This window comes from Leopardus geoffroyi, chromosome B3 (genome assembly GCF_018350155.1).
Source record: "Leopardus geoffroyi isolate Oge1 chromosome B3, O.geoffroyi_Oge1_pat1.0, whole genome shotgun sequence".
Taxonomy (NCBI): domain Eukaryota; kingdom Metazoa; phylum Chordata; class Mammalia; order Carnivora; family Felidae; genus Leopardus; species Leopardus geoffroyi.
In genome coordinates this window covers 4541303-4559574 of record NC_059337.1, presented here as the reverse complement: position 1 = coordinate 4559574, position 18272 = coordinate 4541303, and the positions used below count along the sequence as shown (strand labels likewise).

At 47.1% G+C, this 18272-nt stretch overlaps 1 protein-coding gene across 2 annotated transcripts in view; it reads left to right on the top strand.

Annotated features, from left to right (window-relative positions):
* The first annotated feature begins 1487 nt into the window (after window positions 1–1487).
* Window positions 1488–18272, top strand: part of PDE8A (phosphodiesterase 8A) — a 155326-nt gene continuing 138541 nt past the window's right edge. The window contains exon 1 of one of the 2 annotated variants that reach the window (XM_045448645.1): window positions 1488–2101. In XM_045448645.1, the coding sequence (XP_045304601.1) occupies window positions 1895–2101 (207 nt within the window). In that variant the 5' untranslated portion in view covers window positions 1488–1894. The remainder of the gene's footprint in view (window positions 2102–18272) is intronic. The other variant, XM_045448644.1, reaches the window with a different exon arrangement.

The following is an 18272-nucleotide window of genomic DNA, read 5'->3' as shown; positions in this document are numbered from 1 at the left end:
GGTGGGTACCTCGGGCCCGGAAGATTGCGCCTCGAGAAGCGCCGGGGCTGCGGATCTCGGGCTCCCTGGCGTCCTGAGGCTCGGGCGGCGCAGGGGACCCGGCACCTGAGCCGGTGCCGCCGTCCCAGCGCCACGGCGGGGACTCCAGTCCGGAGTACGCCTCCGGGGCTTCACGGTAGCCGGTCCGAGGCTTGAGCGGCGGCATCTCTGGGTCGCCGCGGGGACGCGTTAGGAAAGGTGTGGACGGCGGGAGAGGAAAGGAGGGGATCGCCCTCGCTGGGGTCTCCCCGGACCGGGAACCACACGGAGGGGGGAGAGTGGGGGGCAGGCCCGAGGTGGGCCGCTGAGGGGTTCGTGATGTCGGACACCCAGGAGCGTCGTCCTCCAAAGGGCTGGGGTTGCAGCTTCAGGCACAGAGAGGTTGTGTGACTCGCCCAAGGTCACACAGAGAGCTAGTGGTGGTGTGTGGGGTGAACTGCGGTTCTGACAGCTCTTCACAGGCCCCACTTTGCACGGTGTGCCTGCAGGTCGGGAGCCTCTGGAGTCCCGGGCACCAGGTGAGGGGAGGAAAATGCCCCCGCCCCCGCCTGCCACGAAACACAGCTCCTCGACACTGCCGCCTCCGGGTCGCCAGTGCAGCCAGCCAGGCGTTGGCTCTCCAGGTCTGGGCTCAAGAGGGAACGCACGGGCACTGCGGGCCCCGGCATAACGCCCAGACCGCACCCGCCCGGGACCCGGAGTTCGGGTGCCTTCCTTGCCACCCCCCCCCCTCCCCCCCGCCGGCCCCAAACGGAGGTCCTTCCACGGGCCTCGTCAGTGAATGAGAGGTCCAAGGCTCAGCGGTAGTGGCCTGACCGAAGTCAAGTAGCTGCTAAGTTACGGGACCGGGATTCGAACCCAGCGGTCCGGATTTTTATGGCCTCAGGCCCGAGGCGGTCGTGTGTCCTTGGGCGAGTCGCTTTCCTCCTCTCGGCAGCCGGGCCGCGCGCCCCCCTCCCGTCGTGGCCGCGCATGCTCACTCTTCCGCGGCGCCGGGAGGTGGCGGCGGGCGCCCCGGCTGCTTTGCATTGACGCCAGCACCCGCTGGAGGTCACCGCTGGGGGCTGGGCGCGGCGTGCTGCCCGCAAGACCCGGCCCGGAGCGCGGAGCCGGAGCCGCGCCGCCCGCAGCAGACCGGCGAGCGCAGCCGCTTCCGCGTTTCTCGACGGCGCGGCCCCAGACCCGGCTGGAGGCGACGGCTCTGTCCCCACACGGCCGGCCGCGGCCTCGTCGCCCCGACGGGCGTCCTTCGACCCCCGCCCCCCCCCGCCCCACACCCCGCAAAGGCGGGAGCGCGCGGGCCAGTCTTCCCCGCCGCCGGCGCTCGGGCCAGGGGCGTTTCTTCGCGGGGCGGCGGCCCAGCGGGCGGAGCGGCGCGGGCTGCGGGCCCGGGGAGGCGGCGGCGGGCGCGGCGGGGAGCGCACCTCCCCCGGGGGTCGCGCCGCCCCGCGGCCAGGGCGGTGTCGCTCGCGCGGCGCGGACTTGCCCGCTCCCGGGTTGGGAGAGCGCAAATCTCCTCCCCCGAAATTCCCCGGAAGCGCGGCGCGGCCAGGCGAGCGCGGCGATGTGAGGGAGGCGGCCGGCGGCTCCCGCCTCAGGAAGGGCATGTTCGGAGGGGCGGCCGCGGCGCGCCGCCCGCCCCAGCGCCCCCTCCCCAGCGCCGCCGCCGCCGCCGCCGCCGCGCCCGCACCGCGATAAAAGGGGCGGCCGCACTTCCTGACGCGAGACCCGCGCTCGCCGCCGCCCGCCCAGGCGGCGATGACACGGCGCCCGCGGCGGCCCCGAGGCGCCGGGCGGGCCGTTTGCTGACCGGATCGCGGCTGCCCGCCAGCGTGTCCGCCGCGCCGCCGCCAGCATGGGCTGCGCACCGAGCATCCACATTTCCGAGGGCCGGGCGGCGTACCACGGCGGCAAGGAGGCCGAGGACGCGCCGGGCGCCGCCGCCGCGCCGCCGCCGCCCGCCGGGCCGCGCCTCCCACCCGGCCAGAAGACCACCGCCTCGCCCGGGGCCCGCGGTGCCGGCCTCGCGGAGTCCGAGCCTCGCGACGGCAGCGGCAGGAAGGTAAGGGGCGCCGGGCGGGCGGCCGGGGCGGGGGAGGGCTCAGGGGCTGCGGTCCGCGGTCCGCGGCGAAAGTCGGGCCCGGCCGGGCGGCAACTTTCCCGCGGCGGGGCCGGGCGGGGCGCCCTCCCGGGCCGCGTGCCCTCTCGCCGGGCTTTGGGTCACTTTGACGGGCGCCAGCGCCCGCTGGCCGGGGCAGCGTCCCGAGGGCAGACCGAGCCGCGCGTCCTCGGACCCTCCTCGGTAGGGTTGCGATCGGGACGCCCTCCGAGCCGCGGCGTCGGTTCCCGGGACCCGTCCGAAGTCTCAGCTGGCAGGGCCCGCCGTGAACTTGACCGGGGCGCTCGAGTCAATTCGCCTTCCAAGAGCGGGGAACCCCCGGGATATGGTGGCGCGCCCCAGAAACGTTAAATGAGCGTGAACTTTGTTCTTTGGGTTCTCGTGATGTTAAGGGAAGGGCGGCTAGCACTGGGAAGCCGAGGCGCTGGGTCCTACCACCTTGTTTTGTTTTCCCCTCCGTCAGCTTTGCACATGCATGCGGTTGCAATTTCCCAGTTTCTTTGGGACTATTAAAATGTAATCTGAAGCCACAACAGCTCTGCTTCAATGCACACGTTTTTGAGGTTCACGGTTATTAGCATACGTGGTGTATTTAAAGCATATGTAATGAGAAAATACTATTAGACACGCGACGTTTGAAGCATTCAGCAGAACAAAGTTAATTTTTTATTAAGTAGTCTTACTAGGACATTTTGTGACTGTTTTTCAGAATTGTGTGTCTTCTCCGGCGTGTATCGCCTTGGCTTATGTTTTGTCAAAGTTTCTGGGCTTTACTGTTTGTTAAGAATTTTCTAAAGGGACAATAATGGAAAAAAGGGAAAAGATGTTCATGAAGACACACAGCGGCGGCTTTCCAGTTCTTGGATTTGAAATTTTAGAGCTGGAATTCATGCATTTATGTTTAATTAAACCAGAAGAAAGAATTCTGCTGTGCGTGGCCTCAGAGTGTTGATCATCCTCCCCTCTCGTTGCGGCTGCTTTTTAAAAGTCATTTGCAGAATTGTCTGGATTTTCTTGCTCACCGGAGATGGCTAGACCTCCCAAGTTTGATACCTTTTGTTCACTTTCTGTGTTAAATTTCTAGCACTCGTCCACAACGCTCTTTCTAAAGGAAACTGAAAAGTCTTTTTCTAGTGTTGCGTAACCTAGCTGAAGTGATTTCCCCACCCCTCCGGTACCCTCTGTGAAAGTCTTTGTTCTGATTACCAGAAGTTGGGATTCCTTCTACAGATTGTTGAAGACACCTGAGATGGTTTTAGGCTGTTAATCCAAGCTGCTCTTAATATCCGTGTGATGCTTCTACTTTAAGCCTACCTCATTGGCTTAAAAAAAAAGCATTACACAAGTGAAATTGAATATGGAATTAACAAGGGCTTTCACATTTTTGACCCACATCTAATATTGGTTATCTTGCATTAACTAATAATGACCTTTTAGGTCACCAAACCAGCACTTGTAGAAAGAGGCCCTGTGTCTTACTGGCCTTTTTATGGTGGTGTAGGTGTCCTAAAATTCACCTGTGTGTCTTGTTAGCATCTCCAGGGCAGCAGCTATGTTCTTCCGCTGTCCACAGTGTCTGAAGAGCCCCTGATTTGAGTCTTACATATTCTGTCCCATTCTCAGACCACTGTCTTGAGTTGAGGCCCAGAAAGATAGCGTGCATCGTTACAGTGCCTAATCCATTGGCATGCATATAGTAGGTGCTAAATGAATGTGTCGAACTTGGTTCTTTATGGTTAACCGAATGATGAAGCTTTTCAGTCACTGGCATTTTATTCCCTAAAACCTCCAGTATACGGTTTAAAGTAATTTTAGTATTTCCAGAGGAGGAATCCCATTATAAATAACAACACCACAACCACAGAAATGCTTGTTATTCACAAACTGTACATGTGTTGATACACATCTCAGTTACAGATATTTGTATTTAGGCGTTTCAGGTAATAGGGCAGAGGTAAATATCAACATGTTTTATTTTTTAACAGGATGAATCTTTTACAATTAAGTATCAAATGTACTCTAGAAATCTAACACTACATGTTTAGAGAAGATAAGCTTCCAGTAATTTAGCAAACTCAAGTCGTTATACGATTAATTTGAGTTCCTTTATAATTAAAACACTAAGATCCAATTTTGGTTCATTGAAAAATGTTTTGTCTTAAAAATGCAGTAAACATCTCACCGAGTGAATTTCAAAAAGAATTTCATTGGGGAAGTTTTTGTATTTTACTAGCCTACATAGGAAACATCAGTTCATCAAAACGCTCAGGAGACGGATAATTGCGTTTTCAAATGGATTACGCAGCGCGTCCCCTACACCGTAGTGTATCCCCCGTGTGTTCCCTGAGCAGTTTGTTGACCGTTAATAGGTATTAAATGAAAAAAGGAGCCATGTCCAAATGAGTGTGGGCAATACTGGCTCAGACTAAGTTTATGCAGGATTTGTCAGAAAACTGAATTTCCTAAAATACGCTGGGAATCGCCAAATGGCGTTCAGAGTGTCAGCAGTTCCCAAACTTGTTTGGTTATAGAGCCTTTTTATTGAGGTATGTCTTGGGCCACATGTTAGGACATGATCCCTCACATGATCCCAATATTCAAAGTACAAGAAATATACTGAACATTAAAACATAGTAAGTGTAATTTGCTTCTTAATGATTCCAAAGGTACTTCAGGGCCGTGGAATACATTAGGCTGGGTCATCTTTATGAACTTATTTAAGTATTACTAAAAACGTTCTGTTTACTCATTTCGGGAGTTACAGTCTATGTGGTGACAGATAATGAATGCTGTCTTCAGTTTGAACACTTAGAGTTTCGTTTGGTTTTTAATCAGCGTGAGCTTTAACTGTAACATTTCCATATTTTCTTGTCAGCCTTTGGATTTATTTGGTTTTCCCTCTCCTTAGCTAGGACTTGAGTTGACCTTGAAAGATTTGAGTGTGGGGGCAAGGGTGTCAGAGGAGAGCCTAGGCCCCCTCCTTTTTGCAAGCGGCCCCTCGCACTGCTGTGATCCATGCCTCCCCCCCCCCCCCCCCCATAGTGGGCCTTCCACAGACATCTGTTGAATTAAGAATTGTGTGAACCAGGCCATTGAAGTGGAAAATGCACCCAGCCCATATAAAGGAAATAGAAACCGGTTTTAACTAGAGTGGAGGCTGAAGGATTTAGATTTGGTTTTATGGAAGTTTCTGGTTATTACCCCTTAGGAGCATTTATACCAGGGAATAATATATTTCCACCCTGGTGAGCAGGGTAGATCTCCCTCCACAGATTTAAGGATTAGTGCAGCTGGGCGGGCAGTACACAACAGGTGACAGTAGTGTGGCTCTCCACTAACCTGTCACCAAGGGTTGCTGGCTTCAGCACTCAGAATCCGCTCACACGGACTCTCCGTTCTGTCTCTAGTCTGCTTCTGTCCTTCCCTTTTCCTTCGCCCGATTTTCTCTGATTTTTCACTACCTTCCCCTTCTTCCCTTCTTCCTCAAAACTGGCCAAACTAACCAGCCTGCTCATCCAGAGTTTAGTAGTTTCTTGGTGTTTCTTAGCCATGGAATAAAATTTGTCGCCTGCTCTTAATGTACAGAGTGCATTAATGAAATTTTTATATTTCCCTAACTGAAGCAAATTTCTGTTTGTGTGATCTGCCTGATTTCCCCTCCCCCCCCCCCATTAGGGGGTCACTGATTCTTGGTGGATTATGGAATTATTGAAAGTTTCCTTTTGAAAGTGTAGTTGACAGAGTGAGACCTAACTTTCTGTTCCTGGAATGAGTAACTGTCATTTATCTCTGTGGCTCAGGGCCATTCCTTCTCTCATCATTGTGTCCTTAAGCCTTTCGGTATATAGAATCATCTTATCTGGCTAGGACTGGCTATAAAGATAATGCTTTTTATATTTTCTCGAACTCTTATTATGTATATGATACTTTGTATGCCTATTCTAAACTGTTCTAGCGCTGTCATTACCCTGTAACTTGAAGTGTGTTTCTTGAGATAGATGTTTTGAGTGTCACAACTCTTATCAGCCCAGATTGGCGCTGGGCTAGCCTAGACCCTCCTTGTGAGGGCTGGGATGAGGCCTGTGGTCCCTTCTGGCACAGATGCTCCCTGTGAAGTGGCTCATGACACTGGTTTTTCCCCTTGTACCAGAAGGTTCGTGATGTGAGTGTACAGGGTGAGGCAGATGTCTCAGGATAACCTAAAATGCCTTAAAGGACAGATTTTTTTTTTTTAATTAAAAATCAAAGAACCGAGGGAGAAGTTGCTTAGGACATGAGTAATCCTTTGGTCTTGTCCAAGGTCAGTGGCTTCAGCCTGGTTTCTCAATACCGTGAAGTGTGGTAGGAGGCCCAGACTCGGAAGTTCCTGGAGTGCAGACTACTCATAGACGCAATACCCACCGTTCCTTGGATGCTTTTGATGTTGTGGGCATTGTGCTGCATGTAGGTATTACCGATGTTATCTCATGTAATCCGTGCAATCCTGGGAGATGACGGGTGTCGTTTCCCGTTTGCAGATAAGATGCTGTAGGTTGGAAACTCACCCACGCTTTTACAGTTAGGGATTCAAACCCATTGCTCCTGGGCTGTTCTCTGTTAACTCCCTCTCTCCGTTACATTTCCCATCCTCTGGCTTTCTGCCAGGCTGCAGGTGTCACAGGTCCACCTGGGTTTTGAGCAGGCGTCCTGAATGCACATTATCAGGGTTTTGTTAAGTCATGACTTGCTGGGGAAATTGACTCAGCCCTCCCTTGGGTTCCCGCTCTCCTGAGAGTCGCAGCCATATTTGGCCCTGCCCCGGCTAACTCCCGAAGTCAAACGTCTGTGGGGCCCTCTAATTTGTTCTCTTTGCTCTCTGACAAGAGTTGGCAGGCATCCCTCGGGAGTCCTTTTCACCCTCCCTTCCTCCTGCTCGGGGTTCAGGTGGCCTTCCTTAGCCAGGAGCCCCCTCGGAGCTATTTCTTCCCATCAGCCTTTGCCCAGAGCACCACACTCCCCACCCCCAGCTCTGCATGTCTGCATCTTCAGGGCCCAGCTGAAATCTTTCTTGAGCCTCTGGTTGTACTTGAACTCTCTTCTCTGCTCTTAGATCTTCCCCTGTAGGCCGAGTAGGCCTGGGAGATCTGTCCTGAGCCTCCTGCTGGATTACAGGCCTCTTGAGGACAAGGACTCTGACCTGGTTTCATTACATTTCCCAAAGTGGTTGGCGCACTCAGTGAATGTTTGGATAAATAATACACCGGTCTCTAAGGCCAAAAGGGCTTTCGTTCACGTTCCACAGGTCTAGTTCACCTTGTTTAAATTAACAAGAAGTGTCGGGGTGTGTTGTATGTGCTTTAACAAAAAGCCAAAATACCCTGCAGCCAGTGATTAATGTGCGGGGTGGTTACTAAAAGCTTTTGCCTTCAGTTTTGGCCGCGTTCGCGTTGAGCAATGTTCCTGAGTCCCCTCCTTCTGTTCTCCTGTGGTTGTGCTCTGGAAAGGAGAGTGGCGGAGCGTCTTGTCAGAGAAGTGTTGTGACAAGTTTTGCGTTGCAGTGTCTTAGGCACCGTACCCAGGTTGTCCGTCCACCCAGACAGAGGTCCCTAAGGTTTGTAGATGGCCTCAGAGAGCTCAGTGTGCGGCCTCTCAGGGCTTTTGTTCTGAATGGGTTTGGAGTAGATTTGGGGTGTTGAGTCGCGCTGTTTCACTGTCTGCTCGTGTCTCTTGCCCGCGCTGCTAGCGACCGTAGCCCCTTCAGCTCCTGTCACTCTGCTCGTGCGACAGCCCAAAGAGCTAGTGGCACGTGGGCAGTTTCCGTGTGGCCTTCAGCCTTTTGGAGATGATGGCAGCTCCCCAGTGAGGTGTGTTTGAAGGAACCCAGGAAGAAGCACCTGAGACCTTCGCTTTTAGGTCCAGCTCCGTCGGGCACCTGCTGTGTGATATTCGCCAGATTCTGATCCCAAGTTTCCTCAAGTGTACATGAGGCTAGAATACCCAGGTTTTGGTGAGGATCACTTAAAATAATTGGTGTAAAAGTGTTTTGCAAACTCCCAAGGCACTATCACATGTAAGGATTGATCTTTTTCTTTCAGTCACTTTTCTCAAAGGCAGACTTTGCTGATATAGGTCTTATTTAAAAAAATTTTTTTTAATGTTTATTGTTGAGAGAGAGAGAGAGAGAGACAGCATGAGCAGGGGAGGGGACACACACACACACACACACACACACACACACACGTACACACACAGAATCCAAAGCAAGCCCCAGGCTCCAAGCTGTCCGCACAGAGCCTGACGCGGGGCTCAAACCCACAAACCATGAGCTCATAACCTGAGTCGACGTTGGACACCTAACTGACTGAGCCACCCAGGCGCCCCAAATAGATCTTATTTTTTAAAGCCGGTCTCTTCCATTTGAAAATATGTTTTTGTCCTTTGATACTGTGAAAATTTTCAAACCTACAGCAAAGTTGAAAGAATGTATACCCCCTTCTCCCTGCCTCCTAGATGCTGCAGTGAATGTTTTCCTGTATTTGCTTTGTCACATCTTTCTGTGCCTTTGTCCATTGCAATCTGTTTTATTTTTGCATGCATTTCAAAGTTCCATATATCAGTATACTTAATCCTTGAACACTTCAGTACACCTATCACTTACTAGAGTTCAGAATTTGTTTGTTTGTGGGGCCTCCGGATGGCTCAGTTGGTTAAGCATCCGATTTCGGCTCAGGTCATGATCTCATGGCTTGTGAGTTCGAGCCCCGCGTCAGGCTTGCTGCTGACAGCTCAGAGCCTGGAACCTGCTTCAAATTCTGTGTCTCCCTCTCTCTGCCCCTCCACTGCTCATGCTCTGTCTCTGTCTCTCAAAAATAAATAAATGTTTAAGAAAATTTTTTTTAATTGTTTTGTTTTGTTTTGAAGTAGGCTTCACATCCAGCACAGAGCCCAATGCAGGGCTCGAACTCACTCTGTAATTAAGACCTGAGCTGAGATCAGGTATTGGAAGCTTAACCCGCTGAGCCACCCAGATGCTCCCAAAATGCTCTGTCAGCACAGAGCCGATGCGGGGCTCGAACTCACGAACTGCGAGATCATGACCTGAGCCGAAGCCAGATGCTTAACCGACTGAGCCACCCAGGTGCCCCTGTTTCCTTTTTTTTTTTTAAGTTTATTTATTTTGAGAGAGAGAGAAAACATGTGGGGGGGGGAGGGTCAGAGAGAGCATCCCAAGCAGGCTTCATGCTGTCAGTGCAGAGACCGATGCAGGGTTCGAACTCAGGAACTGAGAGTTCATGACCTGAGCCAAAGTCTGATGTTTAACCGCTTAATTGAGCCACCCACACGCCCCATAAATTTGTTTCCTTTTTGTTTGACAAATATATGCACCATCTAAATGCAGATTTCTGCCCAGATGCGGAATACTACTGTGCCCCCAGCAAGTTCTCAGGTCGTGCTCCTTCCCCATTCCTAACCCCACCTACCAGCAGCCATTGATGTGATTTTTATCCATTATAATTTTTTTTTTTTTTTTTTTTTTTTTTTTTTGCCTATTTTAGGCTTCATAGGAATAGAATCTTAAAACATGTATTCTTTTGTGTAAGGCTCCTTGCACTCAGCCCAGTATTTCTGTGATTGGTCTGTGTCACATGCATCAGTAGCCTGTTCTTTTTCTTGCTGAGTTGTATTCTGCTGTAGGACTCCATCCCATTCCACTTCTCCGTTCTCTTGTGATTGTTAACAACAGGGCTGTTTCTGATTTTTGGCGATTATGCGTAAAGCTGCTGTGAATATTCTAGTAGAAATTATCTTGTGGACATATGCTTTCATTTCTCTTGGGGAAATACCAAGCAGAGTTGCGGGATCATAGGATAGCTGTATGTTCAGCTTTTTAGGAAGCTGCCTGACCTTTCCCGAAGTGGTTCTACAATTTCACACTCCTGCCAACAAAGGGTAGTAAAGGTTCGGTTGCTCCACATCCTTGTCACACAGTTTGGTGTTACCAGGTTCCTAATTTTAGCCATCCTGGTGGATGTATAGTGGTTTCTCATTGTGGTTTTGACTTGCATTTCCTCGATGGCTGATAATTTTGAGTACTTTTTATGTGCTTATGGACCACTTATATAACTTCCTTTTTGAAGTTTTTAACACTTTTTTCTTAAAAGGAAATATAAATCCTTTCATGACCTCTGGGTAAGGAAGGGTTTATTAAACAACTTACACAAACAATGTACCAGAAAGGAAAGCGTTGATAAATTCAACTACCGTAAAGTACTTCTCATCAAAAGAGAGTGAAAAGGAAGGAAAGCCATCGTCTGGAAGAAGAAATTTGTAACACACAATACCAATAAAGGATGAGCACCCAGAATATACAGAACTCCTGCACGTCAATTAAGAAAAAGCCAGGTGGGGCGCCTGGGTGGCGCAGTCGGTTAAGCGTCCGACTTCGGCCAGGTCACGATCTCGCGGTCCGTGAGTTCGAGCCCCGCGTCGGGCTCTGGGCTAATGGCTCAGAGCCTGGAGCCTGTTTCCGATTCTGTGTCTCCCTCTCTCTCTGCCCCTCCCCCGTTCATGCTCTGTCTCTCTCTGTCCCAAAAATAAATAAACGTTGAAAAAAAAAAAAAAGAAAAAGCCAGGTTGAAAAACAGTTAAAGACAGGAACAGGCCTGTTATTATAGAGGAAACCAAATGGCTAATAAACACATGAAAAGATGTTTGACCCCATTGGGGAAATGCAGATTAAAGCCACAGTGAAATAACATTTTACACCCATGAATTGGCAAACATTTAAGCGCTTGACAGTATTTTGAGGCAATCTTCAGCGCTGTAGGTAGAAGTATTTCATCCACTGGGGAAGACCATTGTCATTACCAGGTACGGTTGATTGTGTGACCCTGTGACCTAGCAGCCTCACTCTAGAAACTTAACACATGTGGGCTAGAAACATGCACAGGAATGTTCATGATAGCATTGCTTCTAATAGCAAATGTTTTATTAAATATCCATCAACGATATAATGGATAAATAAGTTGTGAGGTACTCAAATATATCAAAAAGAGATATTTTATAGCTTTGGAAATTAATGGTTTATAGCTGTAGGTATCAACATAGGTCAATTTCAAAAACTTAATGTTGAGAGGAAGAAGTTATAGAAGAATTTATGAAGCACAGCTTTTTATTTAAAGCATAATAGCTAAACAGTATCTTATGTGGGAATAGATATGATATACAGGGGTGCCTGGGTGGCTCAGTCGGTTAAGTGTCCGACTTCGGCTCAGGTCACGATCTCACGGTCCGTGAGTTCGAGCCCCGCATAGGGCTCTGTGCTGACTGCTCAGAACCTGGAGCCTGTTTCAGATTCTGTGTCTTCCTCTCTCTCTGACCCTCCCCCATTCATGCTCTGTCTCTCCCTGTCTCAAAAATAAATAAAACATTAAAAAAAAAAAAAAGATATGATATACACATAGATATCAAAGCTACAAAGAGAACCGAAGAAATAATTCCTATGAAATCCAGTTAGGCAAAGAAAGTTTAAGTACTAGAATGATTAGCAGATCAATTCCAGGGCCTAGTATAGAGGATATCAGAGGACTTTGCCAGGCCCTACTCTCAGGGCATAAGGAAAGGGGGGCAGGCCTCTGACCCCGAAGTGAGGATTGCACCCGAGGGATGGAGAGGGTGTTGAGAGAACTGGCAGGAGCTAGATCTGGATTGGTCAAAAGGTGCAGAGAGAGCCCGGGTCAACCCCTTCCCCTCTGCCTGGGAAAGGCCGGGAGGACCTAGATAGGTACAGGATAGGGGATTGCCTGGGATGGGAGGTGTTGGCTTGTTGCAGAATTTGAGGAACTTGACCATGTGTGGGAGGGAGGACCCAAAAGCCAGGGTGAAGAGGTTGTGAAGTCCATCCTACAAACCTTGACAACTCCCAAAGGCTTCTTGTTTTCAGCAGGGTCCTTATAAAATAAGCATATTTTATGAAGGTGAAGGTTTAGGAGGAAGTTGTGAGGGGTGGGTGAGGGAAGGCAGGGCCTGGGGCCGTGGTTTGGGCACAAGATAAGACCAGGTATAATTCATGTCATGCAGTGGGTTGGGAAGGAGGGAATGAGCAAAGGAAAAGCTGGTAGGCCAGAGGACAGATTGGATTTGGGGAGTGAGGGGTGCTGGCGGTGGAGGGTGACTCATTTTAGGGTTTACCAGCTTCGAAGTTGTGATAACATGTAGCCATTTGTATAGCGCTCAGTGGCTCACCAAGGTTATATATCACCTCATTTGATGCTCCCAAACTCCTGTGAGGCAGGAACGGGGGATTTTATTGTCCCTGTTGAAGATCTAAAGAAGCAAAAATGTAAAGAGATCAAGGAACGTACCCATGTTTGTGGTGAGCACTTAGAAAGAAACAGGTTCACTGTGATAGCACAGGGCGGCAGCCAGAGGAAGGAGATGTGGGAAATTTTGTTGTTGTTGATTTCTGTTTGTTTTTTAATTTTTTATTTATTTTTGAGAGTGTGGGAGTGAGGGAGGGGCAGAGAGAGGGAGACACAGAATCCGAAGCAGGCTCCAGGCTCTGAGCTGTCAGCACAGAGCCTGACGTGGGGCTCGAATCCGTGAACTGCAAGATCATGACCTCAGCCGAAGTCGGACGCTCAACCGACTGAGCCACCCAGCCGTCCCAAGAGGTGGGAGATTTTGAGAAGTCTCTCTTGTCTCTTGATTCTGGATTTGTTTTATAAAAGTAAACTGTTATGTTTCCTTATTGTAAAAGTCATGTTCATTGCAGACAACTTGAAAAATAGGGAAAGGAGCAAGGATCACTGAAATTGCACAATCAGGAGATACTTCTCAGAAAATGGTGGTGTGTTTCCTATGTCCATGTAGATGACTTTAAGTAACTGATTAAAATGAGTTTTTGAACAGTTTTGTTCTTTAGCTCTAGGAAACATTTAACTATTATTTCCTCAAATGTCCCCCTTGCATTTCCTCCTTTGCTTCTACAGCTCTCTCCAGATGGTGGGTTTTAGACTTCTGGATCTGTCCTCTGTGTCTCTGCTTCCTTTTCCCATCTCTGTGCGGGAGTCCAGAGGGCTGGTGAGCCTGGGCTTGAGGCTCTCTGACTCAGCCCTCAAGGCCTCCTCGCTCTCTGGCCCCATGGAGCTCTTAGATCAGACAGTCTTTGTCTTCAAGATTTATGCTTTGTTCCCTTCATTACTGCTTATTCATGTGTTTTGGTTGCAGCATATTCCCTTATCCTTTTGAGGATGTTAATTAAATGTACTTTATTTTTAAAAATTAATTGATTAATTAATTATAGGCTTTGTACCCAATGTGGGGCTTGAACTCATGACCCTGAGATCAAGCGTCAGATAATCTGGGGCACCTGGGTGGCTCAGTCAGTTAAACATCCAACTTTGGCTTAGGTCATGACTTCGAGGTTCATGGGTTCAGGCCCGGCGTCAGGCTTCGTGCTGACAGCTCAGAGCCTGGAGCCTGCTTCGGATTCTGTGTCTCCCTCTCTCTCTGTCCCTCCTCTGTTTGTGCTCTCTCTCTTTCCCTCAAAAGCAAATAAATAAACATTAAAAAAATTTTTTAATAATAAAAAAAAGTCGGATGATCTACCGACTGAGCCTGCCAGGTGCCCTAATTATGCACACTTCAGTGTCCTAATTCTGATTGCTGTTCATTTAAAACACTCTTCTGAGGTGTAAATGCAGTAAGCAAAGTGTACAAAATCTTAAAGTGTACAGCTTGATAAAATTTTACCCACGTGTGCCGCATATAACAAACAGATAGAGATAGAACATTTCCAATACTCCAGAAGGCTGCCTCATGGCTGTTCGCTATTTTTTAGTATTTTTAACACTTAATATTATGAAAAATCTCAACTATACAACATTTCTTCTTCCTTCCTTCCTTCCTTCCTTCCTTCCTTCCTTCCTTCCTTCCTTCCTTCCTTCCTTTCTTTTTCTTTCTTCTCTGTATTCGTTGTGGGGCTTGAACTTATGACCTGGAGATCAAGAGCCACATGTTTTACTGACTGAGCCAGCCAGCTACCCCAAATGTGCAGCATTCTTGAAGGAGTTTTCCGGTGGACACTCGTATACCTAACTCTTGTATTTTTACGTTAGCGTTTTACTATGCTTGCTTTATCACATCTATCCAACTACCCGTCCTTCTATCCATCTCCTTTTTCTTTGATGCATTTTAAAATAACTGCAGACCGAGGTGCCCGGGTGGCTCAGGCGATTAAGCATCCGACTTCACCTCAGGTCACGATCTCATGGCTCATGATGAGTTCGAGCCCCGTGTCGGGCTCTGTGCTGACAGCTCGGAGCCTGGAGCCCGCTTCAGATTCCATCTCTCGCTCTCTCTCTGCCCCTCCCCTGTTCATGCTCTGTCTCTGTTTCCCAAAAGTAAATAAATGTTAAAAAAAAATTTTTTTAAATAATTGCAGACATCAGTACGCTTTCTCTTAAATGCTCCAACATGGGTATCATTAGAGGTCAGTATTTTTTTCCTTCTGAGGTAACATTTACATACTGCAGTGAAATGCACGAATACTTACTGTACATTTGCTGCATTTTGACTAATGCATCTGTGTAATCCGAACCTCTGTCAAGGTATACAACATTGTCATCACCCCAGAAAGTTCCCACATTCCCCTTCTCATGTACTCTTTCCCCACCGTCTCTGCGAGCACCCTTCTGATTGTTTTCCGCACGTAGGTTAGCTTTGCCTGTTCTGGAACAAACACACATGGGTACAAACACATACACACACAGAATTACTTAGTAGGTATGTACTCTTAGGGAACACTCAGCAGTCTGTTTTTGAGATTTTATCTGTGTCTCATGTATCAGTGGTTCATAATATTGTAACTTGTACAAGCTCTTGATATATATGCTTAAATTGCCCTCCAGAAAGATGTGATCACATTTTAATATCACAGGAGTGCCTGAGAGCGCTTGTTAGGCTTTCCTGTCAACAATCTGATTGTGAGAGATGGTATTTTATTGGTATTTTAATTTGAGTTTATTTCATTTATTGTTTATCATCTTTGTTTTTTTTTTTTTTTTTTTTTTTTTTTTTTCCCAAGAGTGTTTTGGACCCTTGAACTTCCTCTTCAACGGAACTGGTGCTTCCTTGTTCAAGCCTGTTGCCTGTTTCTCTCTTTGGGCTTTAGAGTTTAAAAATTTTTATTTGTAAGAGCTTTTTAAATATGCTTGGGAATTAAGTTTTGATCTCATGCTTATTGCAGATCTTTTTCTCCAGCTTTTCCTTTTTATTGAATGTAGTTTTTTAAAATTATATATATTATATATATATAATGAAATCAAATGTAGCACTCTGAATGCTTTTTCTGTTTGCTTTATACAGCATCATCTCTGTTACAGAAGTAGGACATAGTACAGGTGTTGTAGAAAATTAAGAAACGCTGAAATGCAGTTTTCACAACCTAGAGATCATTTATTATAATATGTTAGCATGGATCCTTCCAGACTTTTTCTGTTCATATATGCACATTTTTTTTCACTGAAATCAGGTCATATACTATGTACTTTTTAAAACAAAATTATGGCGAAGCGTACTCTAACATAAAATTTACCATTTTCATCATTTTCGTGTGTACAGTTCAGTGGCCTGAAGTGCAACCACATTCTTGTGCGACCATCGTCGCCACCTGTCTCTAAAACCTTTTCGTCTTCCAAAACTGAAACCTCATACCCATTAGATACCAACTCCTCATTCCTTCTCCCCCACCCGCCCCCCCTGCCCAGTTCCTGGCAGCCACGATTCGACTTTTGACTGCTCTAGGTACCTCATACAGGTGGCATCATAGGGTATTTGTACTTTTGTGATTGTCTTAATTCACTTGATGCGTCTTGGGGATTCATCCGTGTTGTAGCGTGTCTCAGAATTTCATTGTGTTTTCTAAGGCCGAGTAACACTCCACTGTGTGTTTATACCACCCTTTGTTTATCCTTTCATCCACTGACGGACACTTCGATTGTTCTGCCTTTTGGTTATCCGAAATAGTGCTGCTGTGAACATGGTCATACAGATCTCTTCAAGTTCCTGCTTTCAGTTCTTTTGAATATATATACACCCAGGAGTGGAGCTGATAGGTTATATGGTGATTCTACTTTGAACTTTTTGAGGAACCACCATAAGTACATATTGTTTTGCCATGGACTTTTTTGAGCCGATCTGTACATTTCCATTTTAGTAGTGTTTTATCTCATACCCATAACAGACTCCACTGATACCCCTGTGATCTCAGAAATGTCCCCTGCACTGCATCTCCTTGGTAAGATCCTTCCATCTCTTTTAACCTAGCACGTCCTTTTCCCTTCCCCCTACTTTTTGTCACACTGACTTGTTAAAGACACCTGACCACTTTGTCCTAACTTCTGGATTTGTCTTCCAGTTTCCTTGTGGTGTCATTTAGCTCGCTTTCTTTCTGCTCTATTTCTCGTAAACTGGAAGTTGAACCTAAAATGGATGAAAGTTACGTATATTTGGCTAGAACACATCATTGGTGATCCATGAATCCCATCAGAAGACACAGAAGATCTGACTGACCCACCATTATGGATGCTCAGGTTGCACACTGGGTTAGGGTGATGAGAAGCTGATCCCTGCCTCTTGCATCAGTTTCCCCTCATAAGACCAGAGAGCGATCTGTGTGGCACTGGGCGCCATATGAATGTGCAGTTTACCAGAGGCTATTCACCTTGGTTTTTTTCCCTGCCTTTTTTTTTTTTTTTTTTTTTTTAAAGCGCCAGTTGATAATCATTATCTAAAATAACAATTCTGATCAGGGTTAATGAATGATGTTTCCTAATTCAGTTGCTTTTCTACATGCAGTAGTTGATGTTCTGTGTAAAGCAGAAGTTTCCTTCATCAGCTGGGGCCAGGGCTATTTAATTGCTATAAAATATAGTTCCTATTAAAGAGGCAGGGTAAGTTTTCCCCTTTATTAACAGTTTTAATAGTTAAGGAGTTGCTGCCTCCAATGGGAATGAATATGTTGTTGTTTTTATTTGTTTTGTTTTTTTTTTTTTTTTTACTTTTCATCTTTAAAAATATGTAATTGTGGACATAGGGATTTTCATTGGTTGGATGTGTTTGGGTCCATTATAGTCTTGTCTTTTCTTTTTTTTTTTAATTGATTTTTGAGAGAGAGAGAGAGAGGCAAGTGGTAGAGAGAGGAAGACACAGAATCGGAAGCAGGCTCCAGGCTCTGAGCTGTCAGCACTGAGCCCAACATGGGGCTCGAACCCACGTACCGCGAGATCACGACCTGAGCCGAAGTTGGACGCTTAACCAACTGAGCCGCCCAGGTGCCCCGACTTCTGTATTCTTTTAACATGATTCTGTTAATCTTTGAAAGCACAACCAGTTGTCCCAGGCTTAGCTTGTACCTTCCCTGTCCCAGCCCAGCAACGAGCCTTTGCTCCAGGGTGCCCTGCTGCTGTTAGTGGGAAATGGTGTTGGAAACTGCAGTTCCGGTGCTAAGAGTACTCATTATTCTAGGAGAAACATCGTTTTGGAGTCAGTTAGTGGATAGATCCAGAAAATACGTCACTAAGAAAAACCCAGACTGTGCAATTGATGTATATTTCATACACACTTTCAATTTACATTTAGTGTTTTACTTCAATTTGCTTGACTTTATAAGTAGATTCCTTTTCTCTTACACTGATAATTTTCATTTTTCTTACTTTGTTTTAAGCCTAAGTCCTTACTCATCCAGATATAGTCAAGTATTTATTCATATGCTTAAAACTTTTTGTCTGTTTATTTAATTGCAACATTTAGTGTTTTAAATCTGGCGTTTATTTTGGGTATTTGGATATTTTGGTGTGAGGTAGGATCTTAGCACTTCAGAACAGCTAGTTATTACTGCAGCACTTTTTATGTGAATAATTATTTTTATTCCCTACAGGCTCATACTTTCACCTTGATCACATCTTTGGGTCATCTGTTTCTGGTTATCTATTTTTGCCCGTACTATTACAGCACTGATTTCATTTTATATATATATATTTTTTTTTTTAATTTTATTTCTTAATTTTTAAAATTTACATCCAAATTAGTTAGCATTTAGTGCAACAATGATTCCAGGAGTAGATTCCTTAGT